Source organism: Microtus oregoni, unplaced genomic scaffold (genome assembly GCF_018167655.1).
Source record: "Microtus oregoni isolate MIOR12 unplaced genomic scaffold, Mior012 000049F_ref0000343, whole genome shotgun sequence".
Taxonomy (NCBI): Eukaryota; Metazoa; Chordata; class Mammalia; order Rodentia; family Cricetidae; genus Microtus; species Microtus oregoni.
In genome coordinates, this window is record NW_024543223.1 from 365,458 (window position 1) to 382,500 (window position 17,043).

At 51.5% G+C, this 17,043-nt stretch overlaps 1 protein-coding gene across 2 annotated transcripts in view; it reads left to right on the top strand.

Moving 5' to 3' along the window:
- Kremen1 (kringle containing transmembrane protein 1) overlaps positions 1-11,024 on the top strand; it is a 68,088-nt gene extending 57,064 nt beyond the window's left edge. The window contains exons 6-9 of one of the 2 annotated variants that reach the window (XM_041636403.1): positions 505-837; positions 2,598-2,807; positions 3,917-4,001; positions 7,673-11,024. In XM_041636403.1, the coding sequence (XP_041492337.1) occupies positions 505-837; positions 2,598-2,807; positions 3,917-4,001; positions 7,673-7,841 (797 nt within the window). In that variant the 3' untranslated portion in view covers positions 7,842-11,024. The remainder of the gene's footprint in view (positions 1-504; positions 838-2,597; positions 2,808-3,916; positions 4,002-7,672) is intronic. The other variant, XM_041636404.1, reaches the window with a different exon arrangement.
- The last annotated feature ends 6,019 nt before the right edge of the window (positions 11,025-17,043 follow it).

Here is a 17,043-nt window from a genome sequence, read left to right on the forward strand (position 1 = left end):
CCTCTGAGGTCCTGCAGCCCTGAGGAGACGCAGGCCATTCCCTTGAGGACTTCAGTCTGCAAAGCCCCTCCTCTGCCAGGAGGTCCCCGTGTCGTCATGCACTTTATCTCTCGTGTCCTCTCACTGTCACAGGATACAGGAGCAGGTGCTGGCCCTACACTGGAAACACAAGTGAGAGGCCTGGGAATGAGGTGCAGCCCCTAGGATCACATGGCTCTGCTGGTCCTGAATCCAGACTGCCTGACTCCAGCCAAACCCGAGCGTAGGCTGCTCTTCTGAGCACTAAGTGTACAGTCTCCTGGGGGAAACCAAATAGTCTACACAGGCATTCGTTCAGGGTGTAAGTGATTCCTTTTGTGATTTGATCCTAAAACCCAAGATGGTCTGGTTTTGTAGCTGGAAACAATGTCCCTAATAGGATCACATTTCTTAGGAGTTTATTTGTGCCCGAATTAGAGAGGAGCCCAAGGCTGAGACTCAGGCCCACTGTCTTCTCTTTTGCAGCTCTCGTGGGTGCCTGCGGTGGGAACTACTCAGCCATGGCAGCCGTGGTCTACTCTCCTGACTTCCCAGACACCTACGCCACCGGGAGGGTCTGCTACTGGACTATCCGGGTCCCAGGAGCCTCTCACATCCATTTCAACTTCACCTTATTTGATATCAGGGATTCTGCAGACATGGTGGAGCTGCTGGACGGCTACACCCACCGTGTCCTGGTCCGCTTCAATGGAAGGAACCACCCGCCCTTGTCCTTTAATGTCTCTCTGGATTTTGTCATTTTGTATTTCTTCTCTGATCACATCAATCAGGCCCAGGGATTTGCTGTCTTATACCAAGGTAAGACATCCTTGTCTCTGGGAGCATAGGTGCCTTCCTTCTCTTTCTTACCAGGGTTTTCAAGCCTACAGTGGTTCTTTTGGGGCAGACATGGACCTACTTACTCAGCTGCAGATGATCTCAACACTGATTCATCCCCACCATCCAGTGCACAGCTCCCCACTTTCCAGTACACAACTCCCCATCTTCCAGTGCACAACTCCCCACCTTCCAGTACACAACACCCCACCTTCCAGTACACAACTCCCCATCTTCCAGTGCACAACACCCCACCTTCCAGTACACACTCCCCATCTTCCAGTGCACAACTCCCCATCTTCCAGTACACAACACCCCACCTTCCAGTACACAACTCCCCATCTTCCAGTGCACAACTCCCCATCTTCCAGTACACAACACCCCACCTTCCAGTACACAACTCCCCATCTTCCAGTGCACAACTCCCCACCTTCCAGTACACAACTCCCCATCTTCCAGTGCACAACTCCCCACCTTCCAGTACACAACTCCCCACCTTCCAGTACACAACACCCCACCTTCCAGTACACAACACCCCACCTTCCAGTACACAACACCCCACCTTCCAGTACACAACTTCCCACCTTCCAGTGCACAGCTCCCCACTTTCCAGTGCACAGTTCCCCACTTTCCAGTGCACAGCTCCCCACCTTCCAGTGAACAATTGGTTTATATTTCAATTTCACTCTTTTAATATTTTTGTTTATTTTAGATTTTATTTATATCTTTGTGAGTGTATGCCACGGGTATGTGGGTTGCTTTGGGGACCAGAGGAGGGCACCAGATCACCAGGAGCTAAAGGTATAGTCAGGCAGCTGTGAACTGCCTTACATGGGTGCTGGGAACCAACCTCAGGTCCTCTGAAAGAGCAGGCCATTGAGCCCTCTCTTTAGTCTGGTTTAGTAGTGTTAGTGGCAGTTTTATAGACAAGCAAATGGATAGATAAGAGGAGGTGGATGGCAGGTGAAAGGCTCCTAATGGTCAGTTCGTCCATTCTGCTTCTTCTAAACATCCCAGGCAGTCCCACAAACTTTCTTGCCATCTTTTCTCAGAGACGTACACTCTTCCCCTCTGCTATGAACACATGTGCAGACATGAGCCTTTGCTAGCCCCTGAGAAGCACAGGTATTGAACTGCACAACTCAACAGAAGTTAGGGTAGTGGGCTAGAGTAAGTGGTGCAGACTAATGGAGGAGGTGGGATTGGGTCAGTCATAGCAAGGAGGTACTGCAGAGCACAGAGGTGGTTCCGTGTCTGAGAGACCAGCTCATGACTAGAATCAGTGGTCTCTACTTTCCGCCCCTGCATAGCCACTACCTGCCATAGCCTGACAGGTTCTACTTTGTTATCAGGGAGACCAGAAGAGGAAACCGCATGTATACTTGAATCAGAACAGGCCTCATTCAGCACTTCTGGCACATACCTGTAACGCCAGCTCTTGGGTGGTAGAGGCAGGAAAATTAAAAGTTTGGGGCATCCTCAACTACATAGCTGGAGGCTAGCCTGGGCTATATGAGACCCACATACATGCACGCCACATGCATGTGCGTCCACATACTTGCACCCCACACATGCATACACCCACACACATGCACCCACATGCATGTGCACCCACACCCATGCAAAACATTCTCTCGCATACAGAGAAAGAAAAATAGAAAAGGCCTCACCCCGACTAGAGCAGTGTTCTCCTTCTTGCTGTCTTCCTTGACTTTCTCTGGTTAATCCTTTTGATCTTCTAGCCACCAAGGAAGAACCACCACAGGAGAGGCCTCCAGTCAACCAGACACTGACAGAGGTGATCACCGAACAAGCCAACCTCAGCGTCAGTGCTGCCCACTCTTCCAAAGTCCTCTATGTCATCACCACCAGCCCCAGCCACCCACCGCAGACTGTCCCAGGTAGCCATTCCTGGGCACCATCAGTTGGGGCCAGCAGCCACAGAGTAGAAGGTAGTTCCCTCAACCCTTACAGAAACAAAGGCGCTTGTGGGTGCTTCTCCTTCAGACACAGGTTGGGATATTGGCTCTGCAACCTCTAGTCTGCATGACCTTTGAGAGAAAGTTCTCCTCAACTTAGGTCCCTTCCAAAGATGGACTCTGTGTGCCTTTGGCACCTGTGATTAACAGCTATGCTGGTTTCTTCATCATTATAAGAAAAGACACCATTCTGGGAGCATCTTTCTAGAGCCCCAGGGTAGAGCTTATTCAGAAGGTACATACAGGCTAGAGGTTGGCCTAGCCATAGAACATGCACCAAAATGGAGAGAAACAATAAGACCAAAAGACACAGAATTCCTCCAGTGATACGATGCACTGTTCTAAACGCTGGACCATACACTGAACTAGATAAACCCCTGCCCTTTTTGTCTACAAACATGAGGCTGGTCTCTAAGCTTTGGGCAGCACAGGCCAGACATTCCTCCCCTTCTGCAGAGCGAAGTGCACACAGAATGCTAGGACAATACTGTGCATGTTTCCTTTGGTTGCCAGTGGGAGGAAGAAAACCAGACACACTGTCAAAGGTCAGGAGCACTAAGAGCTGTGAAGAGAAGCCATGCAGGAGAGACATGGGCCGTGATCTCCTTCCCTCTTTCCTGTCGAGGGCATGGTCTCTGAATGAGCTGGGGCCATCTATCATTTAGTCATGAGGTCTTCACACTCTCCCTGTCCTCTGTGGAGCTCACCGTAGAAGGTCAGGGAGGGAAGCCTCTCCAGCCCCCACACCATTTGACTGGATTCCAGGGTTTCATAGGTCACACTTGTCGTTGCTCAGACAGAGAATTGGGACCCAAAGACTTCTAGGTGACTGACTGATGAGTTCTGGTGGCAGACAGATTCACCACACCCCCTTTGACTCCAAGTCCAGTGTTTGGAATTTACAGAGGAAGTTTCAGAACAAGGCAAAGCCATAAGAAAGTTCCATGCTCAGCCCAGCTCTGGTTACTCCCACTGCCAGGTTTGCTGGCTGCTCCCACCTGCAGAGTGGACAGAGCCCCCAGCACTGCCGGTCTCCTTTGGAAAATAAAGACAAACCTGGTGAGCTCTCTTTACATTTGCAGGATGGACCGTGTATGGCCTGGCAACCCTCCTCATCCTCACAGTCACAGCTGTCGTTGCCAAGATCCTTCTGCACGTCACATTTAAGTGAGTACAGGAGAGGGCGGGAGGCCCGGCAGCCCTTGCCTCTGTCATTCTTCCTTTGGGTACAGTTGTGAACTGAGCGTGACTCCAGAGCCTGAGTCCCAGCAGCACAAGGCGGAGACCTTTCCTCCTCCTCTCAAAAGAAACAGACAACAGGACAGATCACACTGAGGTGGAGGGATTCTGTGTTCAGTAGATTCAGTTCCAGGAAGGGTTGAAACCATGCTGGCAGAGGAAACAGCAGTTCTGCTTGGGTGTTTGTGTTGTTCCCTTAAAGAAGTTTGCATTTAAGTCAAGCTTCCTAGGACTGTCCATTTTTCTTAGTGCCTCTAGAAACTAAGGAAGTCTTACAAAGAGAATTTCAACATTTCAGTTAGTGCTTAATAATCTGCACTAATTTATTCTTTGGCAGTCACATACATGTATAGAACTCACTCTGCTCACAGCCGCCCCACCCTTCTCCTCTCCCCTCCTCCCATCACCCCTAGCAGGCCCCCAAACCACTGGGCTCAGGCAGGGCTGCCCACGTGGACTGGAGCCTGAGCAGCTCACTGACGTCCTCACCTCCAAACCCCTCACTGCCATTCGCCCATGACTAAACGTTTAGTTCAGTCTTATACAGACCCTGTGTGTGCCGCCATGGCTGCCACAACTCCCTGAGTGCCAAAGCCATGCCATAGCCATAAGACAGCACTTCATATCACCTGTCTCTCCTGTTATTTCCATAGTGTTACCTGACCTTAATGGTATCCATTTTAAGGGTCAACAATCTCTTGTTCTCCGCATTTGACCAGCCATGGCCTCTGCATTTATTGCTGTTTGCTATGGAAAATTTCTTAGATCCAGGCCGAGAGCAGCACTGATGCCCTGTGCTGTTTGTGCTGGTGTCTGGGGCTCTGTTGGCCTGTGTATGCCCCTACTCTGTCTTATCCCCAGATGGCCGGTAAATACACCTATCACCCTAAACATTATTTTTGAACATTTATTTAAGCCAGATACCTGTAATCATAGCTACTTAGAAAGCTGAAGCAGCATTATGACTGAGGCCAATGTGAGCAACTCATCGAGACCCTATTTCTGCTAGGTACAGTAGCTCATGCCTGTGATCTCAGTGCTCACTGGGCAGAGACCGCAATATTGCTACAAGTGTGAGGCCATCTTTTTCTACATAATCAATATCAGGCCAGCCTGGACTACAAAGGGACACTGTCTCAAATAAAACAAGAAGCAAAACCTGTCTTCATTTCTTTAACTAAAGGATAAAGGCTTTATCACTTAGTCCAGTAAAACTGAAGAAAGGAAGTTGTTCCCTGTGTGCTCTGCCTTCCAGGAGAGTGCTGTTTGTGTGCTTCGAATCTTTGCTTTCTATAGACTCCAGTTATCTTTTCTCTGGTTCCCACTGAAAGGCCTTCCTGAACTCCGAGTTCTAGTAAGAGCCACCCTTCCTGGCCTCCTTTGCCCTCTGCTGCAAACATTTACACATGGAGGCCAGCTGTGGCCACACTAGTGACCTGACTCTCTCCTCTCTGGACTTCTGTAGCAGAAATAATGTCCTTACTGTTGTCAGCTGAGCTCACCGTTCACACAGATACACACACATGTGCGCATGCAGAGAGAAAGAGGGAAATGTGGGGGAAATGTCTTTTTTTTTTAAATATTTATTTATTATGTATACAATATTCTGTCTGTGTGTATGCCTGCAGGCCAGAAGAGGGCACCAGACCTCATTACAGATGGTTGTGAGCCACCATGTGGTTGCTGGGAATTGAACTCAGGACCTTTGGAAGAACAGGCAATGCTCTTAACCTCTGAGCCATCTCTCCAGCCCCGGAAAATGTCTTGATATCTGTTGAGATTTAGTTTCAGAACATAATGTGGGTGTCAAATCTTGAGTCTTCTCAATGCCCTTTTATAAAATGATGTAGAACTGAACACAACTAATGTCTCTCCACACAGTGTAGACTCCACTGCACCTCTGCACTGCTCTCCTCATACAGTGTAGACTCCACTGCACCTCTGCACTGCTCTCCTCATACAGCGTAGACTCCACTGCACCTCTGCACTGCTCCCCACACAGTGTAGACTCCACTGCACCTCTGCACTGCTCCTCACACAGTGTAGACTCCACTGCACCTCTGCACTGCTCCCCACACAGTGTAGACTCCACTGCACCTCTGCACTGCTCCTCACACAGTGTAGACTCCACTGCACCTCTGCACTGCTCCTCACACAGTGTAGACTCCAGTGCACCTCTGCACTGCTCTCCTCACACAGTGTAGACTCCACTGCACCTCTGCACTGCTCCCCACACAGTGTAGACTCCACTGCACCTCTGCACTGCTCCCCACACAGTGTAGACTCCACTGCACCTCTGCACTGCTCCTCACACAGTGTAGACTCTAGTGCACCTCTGCACTGCTCTCCTCACACAGCGTAGACTCCACTGCACCTCTGCACTGCTCTCCCCATACAGTGTAGACTCCAGTGCACCTCTGCACTGCTCTCCCCATACAGTGTAGACTCCACTGCACCTCTGCACTGCTCTCCCCATACAGTGTAGACTCCACTGCACCTCTGCACTGCTCTCCTCACACAGTCTAGACTCCACTGCACCTCTGCACTGCTCTCCTCACACAGTGTAGACTCCAGTGCACCTCTGCACTGCTCCTCACACAGTGTAGACTCCACTGCACCTCTGCACTGCTCTCCTCATTCAGTGTAGACTCCACTGCACCTCTGCACTGCTCCTCACACAGTGTAGACTCCACTGCACCTCTGCACTGCTCCTCACACAGTGTAGACTCCACTGCACCTCTGCACTGCTCACAATATCTAGGCCACTGCAATGTCGTTGTTAGTGAATAAGAAAAGGAGTAAATACTAGGTGTGTCAGCACAGGCTGACCTCATTGATGTAGAACCTTCTCTTCAAAGGACCTACTAGGTGTGTTAAATGTTATAATCTGCATTCTAGAAAATCCTGTCTGTGTGTCCCTACACTAGCTCCAGCACCCAGTGTCTCATAGCAGGGCTGAATCCCTAAAGCACACACCTCACTCCTCTTAACCTTGGAACCTTCCACAGTTTCCCTGCCTGTCAGGAGGTGAAGAGAAGGGCGGGCTAGGAATAGGGCTGTAAAGTCGGGGCTCTCTGCTTCACACCAAGAATGTCCCCTTACCTGATTAAGATAGGCAGGCTTCTAGGTAAGTGGCCTTTGTAGATAGTATTGTTTTATGGGGTGGGGAAAGAAGAAGATGAAGAAAAGAAGAAGAATATTTGAAAATTAATTCATAATCTCTCCAACAGCCTTTTCCAGCTTTGAATTATTTTGACAGAAAGTCCCTCGTTACCATGAGGAGAGTGCGGCCTGCCTCCATGCCCACAGGCCAGATTTCATTCTTCACTCTTTGTTTTTCCAGACAGAGTTTCTCTGTGTAGCCCTGGCTGTCCTGGAACTCTGTAGACCAGGCTGGCCTCAAACTCACAGAGATCCGCCTCCTGCTTCTTCCTGAGCTGGGATTAAAGGCGTGTGCTGCCTTTCCCAGCCTTGATCTTGACTCTTTAAGGCAGCCAGCGTCCTTCCCAAGGCTGTGCCTCACAGATCCAGGTGCCTCCTGAGGTGATGATCTGAGTGCTTTGTTCAGATCTGCTTGAAAAATTATTTTCATTTGGCAGGTCTCATCGTGTTCCTGCTTCGGGAGACCTTAGGGACTGTCGTCAATCAGGGGCTTCTGGGGAGATCTGGACCATTTTCTATGAACCTTCCACTACAATCTCCATCTTTAAGAAGAAGCTCAAGGGCCAGAACCAACAAGATGACCGGAATCCCCTTGTGAGTGACTGAAGCCACACCGCACTGAGACAGGAGGCTGCTCCTGAGCTGAAGGTTGCTGGGGTCCTGCTGCAGGGGCGCTGTGGCTGGATTCCTCCATCACATGCACTTAGGCTGGACACTCGGAGCTCGGCCCCTGGCCTGCAGCTCTGCCAAGACTGGGGCTGAGTTGACAGGACACAGCTGGACCTGATTCTAGACGACTGTTGGGTGGTGGGTAGTTTAATGTGTGATGCGTTTTTATTTTCTATTTTGACCGTGTATGGATCAGTTTCCCCTGATCTTTACAGTTTGGAACAGAGCCAGACTGAAGAAATTCTCGGGTTTTCTTGAAGGCTGGCCTGGTTCCCTGCCAAATGTGGTCTTCTAGCTGTTAGCACCTCAGAGTGCACAAAGGCCCAGTGCCCTGTTCCAGGCCTGCAGCGTTCTCTCTGATGCCGACTAAGATGTGCCTCATCTAGTCTGAGGGGACTGAGAACAGGGTCACACTAGATGTCTTCTTTCTAGAGGGTATTTAACAATACTTACTGGCTTACAGGGCTAACCTGGGGATTGAGCACAAAATAATCCACCTGTTTGTCCATGGGGCGACACAGTAAACTGCTTGTGTACTAGACTTACCCGGCCTGGCCCCCGAGAAGTTTACAGGTCTGTGGAATCTGAACTCAGCCTGTCCCTCTGTCCTCTCAGCTAACTTCGAGTTCAGAACCAGGAGTTTAAAGGCTTTAGCATAGTGTGGGGGCCGTAGCTCAGTGGTAGAGAGCTTGCCTTGCATACATGAGTCCCTAAGGTCAATGCCAATACTGCCAAAAAGAGAAAGAGAAAAAAAACTGTAGCATAGCCTGTGGGCAGCATCCTGTGATGAGACAGAGTCCTGTGGATCCTTCATGAGGTGTCTACCATTTTAAAAGAAGACCACAACTACCAAGAGCTATGTCTTTGTCCCTTATCAGAGGGACAGGGTAGTTAGGGTAAGGGCTCTTGTCTTGCCCCGTCACTCTTTCCCTTAGGGAGGCAGACTACAGAAGCTGGCAAAAGGAAAAGGCAGGGCCTGGGAACTGGAGATCTTTCCAGGAGAGGCTGAAAGATTTAGAGTCCCAGTTACAGTGGCCGCCAGTTGTGAGAGGAAGGGCCACCCCTGATGGAGAAGCCCTGCAGTCTGGAAGTGACCTTGGTCAGCAATAGCTGAGAGGAACAACCTTTGCCCTGAAGGGGACCCTGGTCACTCTCTTGTCAGCACTTGAGCTTTGGAGCTGTGGCCTCTGATCTCCTGGGTGCCCTCCTGGAGCACTACTTACCTCTCCTGCGTCTCTAAGCTGCTGCCTTTGAGGCCTCTTGTAGGGTTGGCCAGCCCATCAGTAACTGGCTGCTCCCAGGTAGGAGGACTATTTGGGACCATGGGGGAACATCCTCAGGGAGAGGCAGTGACCAGAGCTGATGGGTAGAGAGGCAACTGGAGGAGGAAACTGTGTCTCTACAGTGGGCCAGGGGTGCTGTCCAGCTCCCATGGGAGGCCTGCAGGGTACAGAGCTGCTGGGGGTCATCTGGAAAAGCGGCAGGCGCCTCAGTCTGAAGACAGGCTCACCACGCACAAGGACCGCTGGAAATAGAGTGACAGGAGCAGGTTCCAGGCCAGGCTGTTCACAGCGTGTGTGGGAGCCTCGGGAAGCAAGTGTTAGTCACAGATCACCAGGGAAGGCTCAGCTGGCCGGGACATTGGTCTAGCTCTGCTCACTGGCACCACCGCTCACCTGCTTCTCCACATCGCAGGCTCAGGAAGGAGGAAGCTGCCCTTCACTGCCGTCCTCAGGAAGGGCACAGCCCAGCACCCCAGTATGCACTTCCTCTTGGGGACCAGCCCCAGGAAACACAGCCCACCTTACCATAGCATGGGGCAGTGGGAAGCTGTGAATCGCCCGGGCCAGGTCCCCAGCAATGACAGCACACTGTGAGTCTGTCAGCGGCTTGTGTACCAGTCGGGGTAAACACGGAGAGGTGGGCAGCCCGAAGCTGAGTGTGCTGGGGGGAGGGGTGTTTGAGTCGAGGTGGGTGGAGATTGCCTGAGGAGAAGAGCAGCACAAAAGACTGCGGAGACCCTCAGAGACCTTAGGTGTAGGCACAGGTAGACCCAATGGGTCCCTCTGCTTGAAAAGTAAAGACAGAGTAGGGAGAAGCCTGTGTCTTCCCCACGTCACACAGGATGGGACTGAGGCTGCCTGGGGTGGGCAAGGTGACCAGACCTCTGACTTCCCCAACTGTGAGCCCCTGCTGCAGATTCCTCAGCCAAAAGCTCTCAAAGATCAAAGCTCTGGCAGGTACCACTGTCCTGACCCTGAGCCAGCCATGGGATGTGCCTGGGCCAGGTGCCAGCCCACGTCCCAATGTCAGCCCAGGCAGGACCCCACCTGACCCTCCTCAGCCACTGGCCTGACACCAGCAGGACTTGCCCAGCTGCTGCCAGCATGGGGACAGTCCCCACTTAACCTTCAAGAGCACTTAGAAGCAGATGGCCTTCCGACTCTGCCGGCCTATCTGCAGGGCCCACATTGGGCCTCCTAGGCCAGCTCCTCATTCCACAGCCCTCCGTGGTTCTCTCTGGGACTTCTCTGGGGGTTGGAATCTCCTGTTTGGAGTTTGATGTCCACTTTGGGTGCTGCCTTGGGAACCTCTGTCCTCACCCTCCCCCCAGGCCACTCTCAGCCTAGCTGCTGTGGTATGAGGTGGGGGACTTGTCAGACCCACCGGCCACCTGCGTCGGCCAGCAGAGCCATGTGGGAACTGAGCACGCTGGCTGAGGCTGAGTGGGCAGAGGGACAGTAGGAGGTGATTCTCCCCTGTCAGAGGGAAGTATACAAGGGATCCTTTCTTGCCAACACAGGGAGCTGCAATCCCTGTCATCCTCATGGCACCAAGACCTTCCCCTTTCCAAACTCTCCCTCCAGCAGGGATCTGACTTTGGACAACAAGGCTTTATTTGTAAATATGCTCTTAATATACAACGTTGAGAATAGAACAGAAGCATCGTGTATTTTAAAGTGTAAAATGAAGTGTGACACACTGTATACAATTTAATATATATTTTTAGGATTTTGCTATTTAAGAAAATGGAATGTGATGGTACTTAACTTTTACAAAAGAGAGAAAAATGTTATTTTTACTGTTTGAAGAAAATAAATATTCTCATTGTTGTAGAAACAGTGGTGGGCCCTAGGCTGTCATTTGTATGGGGCATCCCAGGAGCCGGGCCACAGCAAAGAGTGTAGTGCTGGGACTCTTCGCCCTCCCAGGCACCAGGTCAGGCCCTGGCCGGCTCTCCTGGTGGTTTCTGGGTTTCATGGTCTTGTCATTGGTTGACCATAGCCGTGGCACAGCTGGTGAGCTCCAAAGACCGGGACTCCAGATCAGCTCCACCTGCTGTCTGGTAGCCTCAACCTGCTCACTGTGTACCCACCTTCTTCTCCACTGGGAAGCAGCCATTACCCAGACGACAGATGCCCGATGGAGAGACTGTAACTATCCCAGGAAGAACTGGGCAGCCTCCCTGAATAACCCGTGCTTCTCTCTGCCGTCTGTCCCCATTTCTCTCTCTTGTTGGTTTGGGTGAGATAAGGTCTTTCTCTGCTGTGCTGCCCAGGTTCCTCCCATGTCAGCCTCCCCAGTAACTGGACTACCATGCCCTTATCAACCCTTTCCTTAAGAAAGCCACCCTTTGCCATGGTCCGTCTTGTGCCGACAAGGAAAGAAGTCTGGTGAGGCAGTGTGGGTTGTAGCTGGAGCACAGAGCTGTAGTCAGTGACCAGGATTCTGTCCCTCCACTGGGGCCAGAAGGGCAAAGCAGGAGGACTTGGAAGAGCTCCGGCCAGAGCATCAGCTCCCTGCTTAGAAAGAGCTGCTCTTTACGTCCAGAGAAGTCAGGTTAGAGTGAGGAGCAAACTGACACGAGAAGCCGCGGACACAGATCCAGGCAAGAGATGTCAGCCCCACCCTGCACCCCAGCAGGAAAGGCTGACTCTGCCCATAGGACAGGGCACATGCTTGGCCCGAGAGCTCAGGTTACGTTTAAACCCCTCTTACCGTGAGGCCTCTATGTCCAGTGCAGTGGGTTGTATGTGTCATTGTCTGCTGTGCGTCGTTAGTTAAATGGTAGCTGTTGCTTTTGTTCTAGAATATACCTAGGGGTTAAGAAAACAGGTCTGGGAGCTTGGTGTCTGGGCAGTAAGAGCCACTCTGCGATAAAACCCTCACGAGTCCTCTGATGGCAGTGTGGGCCATCAAGGTGGGACTATTGGGCATTTGACAGATGGTCTGAGACCCTGCATGGCTCTGGTCTGAAGAGCTCCTTCCGTGCTAATACCCTAATATCCTTGGGTAAGTGTAGGAGGTGCCCAGGAAACTGCGGGGACAATGTTGAGACACCGAGGCAGGGGAGAGGACTAAAGAGGGAGTTTCCCACAAGCAGTAAAGCCAGCCTGCCTGTGGACGGCTGCTGCTCTTTCGAGAGCCCAGCTCTCGAGTCTCCTTGGCCCAGCCAGATTTTTGGGGGTACAGGCCAGGCCAGCCAAAGAATCCCACCACCATCTGAGATGTGGGCTGTTCGTCAGCGTCTGAGCCCAGTCCAGCCCTGTCATATCGGCTTCCCCTAAGACGTGCCCACCATGTCTGACCACCACTACAGCCATTTGGGAACCTTTACCACAATCAGCTCTGGACGGAATTATCCGCACAACCAGCTGTGCAAATTGTAGTCCCCTCTTTGTCTGCCGTCAGACGGTGTTTTTTACTCAGCTGCAAAGGCTCCCAGCCCAGATACATCACAGCACAGAGGGGCGTGGCAAGAAGACACATGACCAACACAACAGGTGTTCCCAGAGGCTTCTCCAGTCAGTACCCTCTCCCCGATTCTGCCCCAGTGGGGACATTTCTGCCACCCTTGTGGTGACCACACCACAACTGACTTTTTTCTGAGCTTTCCTCTGTTTGCCAAGCACTGCTGTCCTTCCGTGATGGGGAATATATTTGTAATGGCAGGAAATGGTTGGTGAGAACATGGGCGGCCTTGCTGATAGAGTTCAGACGCACTGGGCAGCAACAGGATAATAGTAATAAATGAGACCAGAATGTGCATCTGGTCTGCCCAAAGAATCCTCTTTGGATTATGAGACAACAGGAAGAGACCCCCCAAGCCCATCTGAATAGAGTTTAGGGCCACCTGACCTTGACCTGGCATGTCCCACATCCTCACAGCCTCTGATCCATCACCAGGGCGGCTCCAGTTGCATCCTTTGTCCTGCAGTCAAAGGCTTTTCCCGTGCAGGGGAAAGGCTGGACAAAGGTGACCTTGTCTCCAAGCCTGTGAGTCACAGGGGCCATATCCTCTCCCAAGTGGGCCATGTGTGTTGAAGCTGTAGGCAGACTCGGGGGCTCAGAGAACTGAGAGGCCTTTGTTCTTCCGCAGCAGTGTTGGGTCCCCACAGGGGTATGTGTTTGCTCCACTGAAGGGGACACTATGTCAGCTATAGAGTACTTCGGCTTCAAGTCCAGCAGCACTGTCCTGCAGCCGCAAGTCCTCCACTGAAGGGGACACTATGTCAGCTATAGAGTACTTCGGCTTCAAGTCCCGCAGCACTGTCCTGCAGCCGCAAGTCCTCGTTTCTGGTCCCCAGCTGCTCTCACTGCATGGGCCTACCCCTGCTGCTGGGAGTGGACATAGTTGAACATAGAAGCCCATCTTCAGGACAGCCAGCTGCGAGGACAGCGTGGAAAATGAACCTGTCAGCTCTGTGGGGACTGGGCTGGGGACTTTAGAAGAAAAGGAAATTGGAGCTTAGAGGCCCTCGGGAGATCACAGAAAGGTCTAAATTACACAGACTGCAGAAACAAAGCTCAGAATCCTCTTTGCTTGTGGCCAGGAGTGGAGCGGCTACCACTATTTGTCCCAGTCACCCAACAGAGCAGGGCCAGGGCCCACTTCTTGTGCTGATCATGTGGTTATATCTCGTTAAGTGGCAGAGGCTGCACGGAGTATTCAGACCTCCAAGTTAGCCAGATACAGGGCAGCATGTTAAGGGCTTCCACACGCCGGGGCTAATCGCAATGGCACCAATAACTCCCGCTCTGAGGTGCCTACTGTGGCGCTGACATTGTGCCAAGCACTGCACAGACATCACTAGAACCTTCGTTTGTTTGTTTGTTTGACATTTCAGTGCTGGTCAAGATGACCTACAAGCTTGAGGTCCTCTTATGCTGATCCACACAAAACAAAGAATTCAATTCAAACCAAAGTCCACCAGCCACTAGAACAGCCATTTTCCATTGACAAGTGTCCCTGAGGTCTGAGGTGGGATGCTAAGGATCATCCGTCCTGCCTTGGAACTGTTCCCTATAGGAATTTTTTTTTTTTTTAAAGAGAAGTAAGCCTTTGTCCCCACGCTTCTCATAGAAAGCTGACTGAATTGGCTTCTTTGGGGAAAAGACTAAATCCACATCCCTGTCTGATTCTCCTATGCTTCCTTGACTTAGGCAACAGCAATAGCAGGAATGGCAGTGGTGGCAGCAGCCATGGGGACCTAGATCTTTTCAGCAGGTGGGAAGGTGTCCTCCGTGTCAGCAAAGCCGGAACCCAGTTGTATCCACTGACGACAGACCGTGGTTCTGAGGCAATGATTGGGCAGCCAGTCTGCAAACACTGGCAACCTGCGAATGCCCTCCAGGAAGTGAGTACAGAATCTGCTCTGTGATGTCAAGCCCTGTGTCAAACACCTGCTGAATGACCAACCCAAAGGAGAAGGGGAAGCTCTTCTCTGAGTTCAGCAGTGTGGCTTCACTAGCCCCGCCTCCTCCACCTCTGGTCTTTGCTAGTCGCACATCCTGCTGAGTGTCAGTGGTACCCTGGGGATCTTAGTGGTGAGGCCTAAAGCCTGAGAGAAAGAAGCCTTCTCAGACCACAGGCCAGTGTTCTGAGGTCACACAGTGACCATACATGGGGTGATGGCACCAGCATGGGCTGCATGGCACATTATTGACCAGCAGCAGGTCCCTGACCTTGTGAACACATAGCCCATGTCCTCTGGATATGTGGCAGGTTCCTCCACAGCTGAGTTGGTTTCCAGACGTTCACGGTGGCCTCGTACACCCCGGTGTTCCTTCCTGCTGGTACCTCAGCCTTCCCTCAAAGGGACATGCAGGTCTGCCTGGAGCCCAAACTCTGCTCCCACAGTGACATTTTGAGTTGTCATCCAAAAGCTGGAAGTAGTTGGACTTCCAGGTTGCTCTGCCTTCCTTGGCCACCACGGAGTACATCAGGGATCTTCAAGGGGTTAAAGATGATGTCACTGTAGTGAGGATGCCTGGCAAGAACCCTACAGGTTCTTAGCTGGAAAAAGCCCCTGGTTGCACAAGCAGATTAACAAGAGGAAAACGCAGAGAAGGGGTCAAGCGGTGGAAGTCGCAGCCAGGATGCTGTGCCCACGGTCCACCAGGTCCAGAACTGGAGCTCCACCCCTCACCGAGCACAGGAGTTCCCAAAAGCTCATCATAGCTGTCTCCAGACAGCCCAGGAAGGGTGGGCACATTTGCCTGGGACAAGGAAAGGTTCAGTTCCAGGCACCCACATCTGTAACTTCAGCTCCAGCAGACACACGTGCACACATGTGGTGCATAGACACACATGCAGGCAAAACATCCATATACATGTTTTCTAAAGAATCAGATGAGTGTGCACAGCCCCTTCCCCCCAATGATGCTAGCCACAGAACTTTGTATGACAACTCTGGAGTCCAGACATCATGGAAGCCCTCCGTAGACTTCAGGCTTGTGACTTATCTCCTCAGGAGGCCATGACAAACTGGGTAACAGCAGCAATGGTAGTGATCAAATACTAAACATTTCATTATTCAATATATTTCAAGATTTAAGAAGCATTTATTATCAGAGGGCTAGGGGTGGCACATACGCTACAGCTCAGATGTGGAGATCAACAGACGGCTCTGTATTTGGTTCCCCCACTTTTATATGGATTCTGGGCCTTGAATCCAGAGCTCCAGGCTTTCATGACAAATGCTTTCATTTGCCTCACCCCGCACAGCTTAGGTCCCAGAGCTGTGACTAGAGCTGCCAAGGGAATGAAGACACCAACACATGGGCACAGAAAAACTGGGATCCGCTAGACTGGGCTTGGCCGGAAAAGCCGCAGCATGTTTATCCTATGCATTTGAAAAAGGGGCAGGGTTATCATATACAAGAAACAAGGAGGCAGAGTTGTCATATACAGCTGGACAAGGAGGAGGGGTTGTCATATACAGCTGGACAAGGAGGAGCGGTTGTCATATACAGCTGGACAAGGAGGAGGGGTTGTCATATACAGCTGGACAAGGAGGAGGGGTTGTCATATACAGCTGGACAAGGAGGAGGGGTTGTCATATACAGCTGGACAAGGAGGAGGGGTTGTCATATACAGCTGGACAAGGAGGAGGGGTTGTCATATACAGCTGGACAAGGAGGAGGGGTTATTACTTACAGATGAACAAGGAGGCAGGTCCAGCTAATCTCAATGGGGGGACAGTCTCCGGGGCATGGACACCCAGGTAGAGAAAACTACATGAACATTTTCTGTGCAAAGTGTCAACATTTGCTCCCGACCCGAGGAAGGCTTTACCCTCCCTCTGAGCGTCCGCACCCCGGAACTAAGCCGTCGGGGTCCCCAACAGGGCCAATGCTTATGTCAGCAACTTGCAATCCCATACAAGTTTGCTTGTTTTCTACATTTACCTCCTGAGTCCACTTGTTGGCCTGCTATTCAGTAGTTTGTTTGGCTGGTTTTTGAGACAGGGTCTCACCGTGTAGCCCTGCCTGTCTAGGAAATCCCTCTGTAGACCAGGCTGGCCTCGAACTTACAAAGGCCTGCCTCCACCTCCTAAGTGCTGGGACTAAAGGCGTGTGCCATCAGTACCTGGCAAAAAAGTTTTTAAAGAGCAACCAATTTTCCAAAACGTGGATGATGTCATAATATAGTCTCTTGATTCCCACCCCCAACAAGGAAAACCTTGTGAAAGCTTTGCTCAGGGACTGTCTGATAGCAGATGCCGGCCCTCAGGCCTTCGCTTGCCCTCAAGCCCTGCTCTCCACTACCTTCTTAGGCCCCACAGCAACGACATGGAGTAAGTCTTGTTTATGTCCCCACTCCAATGGAAAAAAAACATGGTTCAGAGTTTAAATA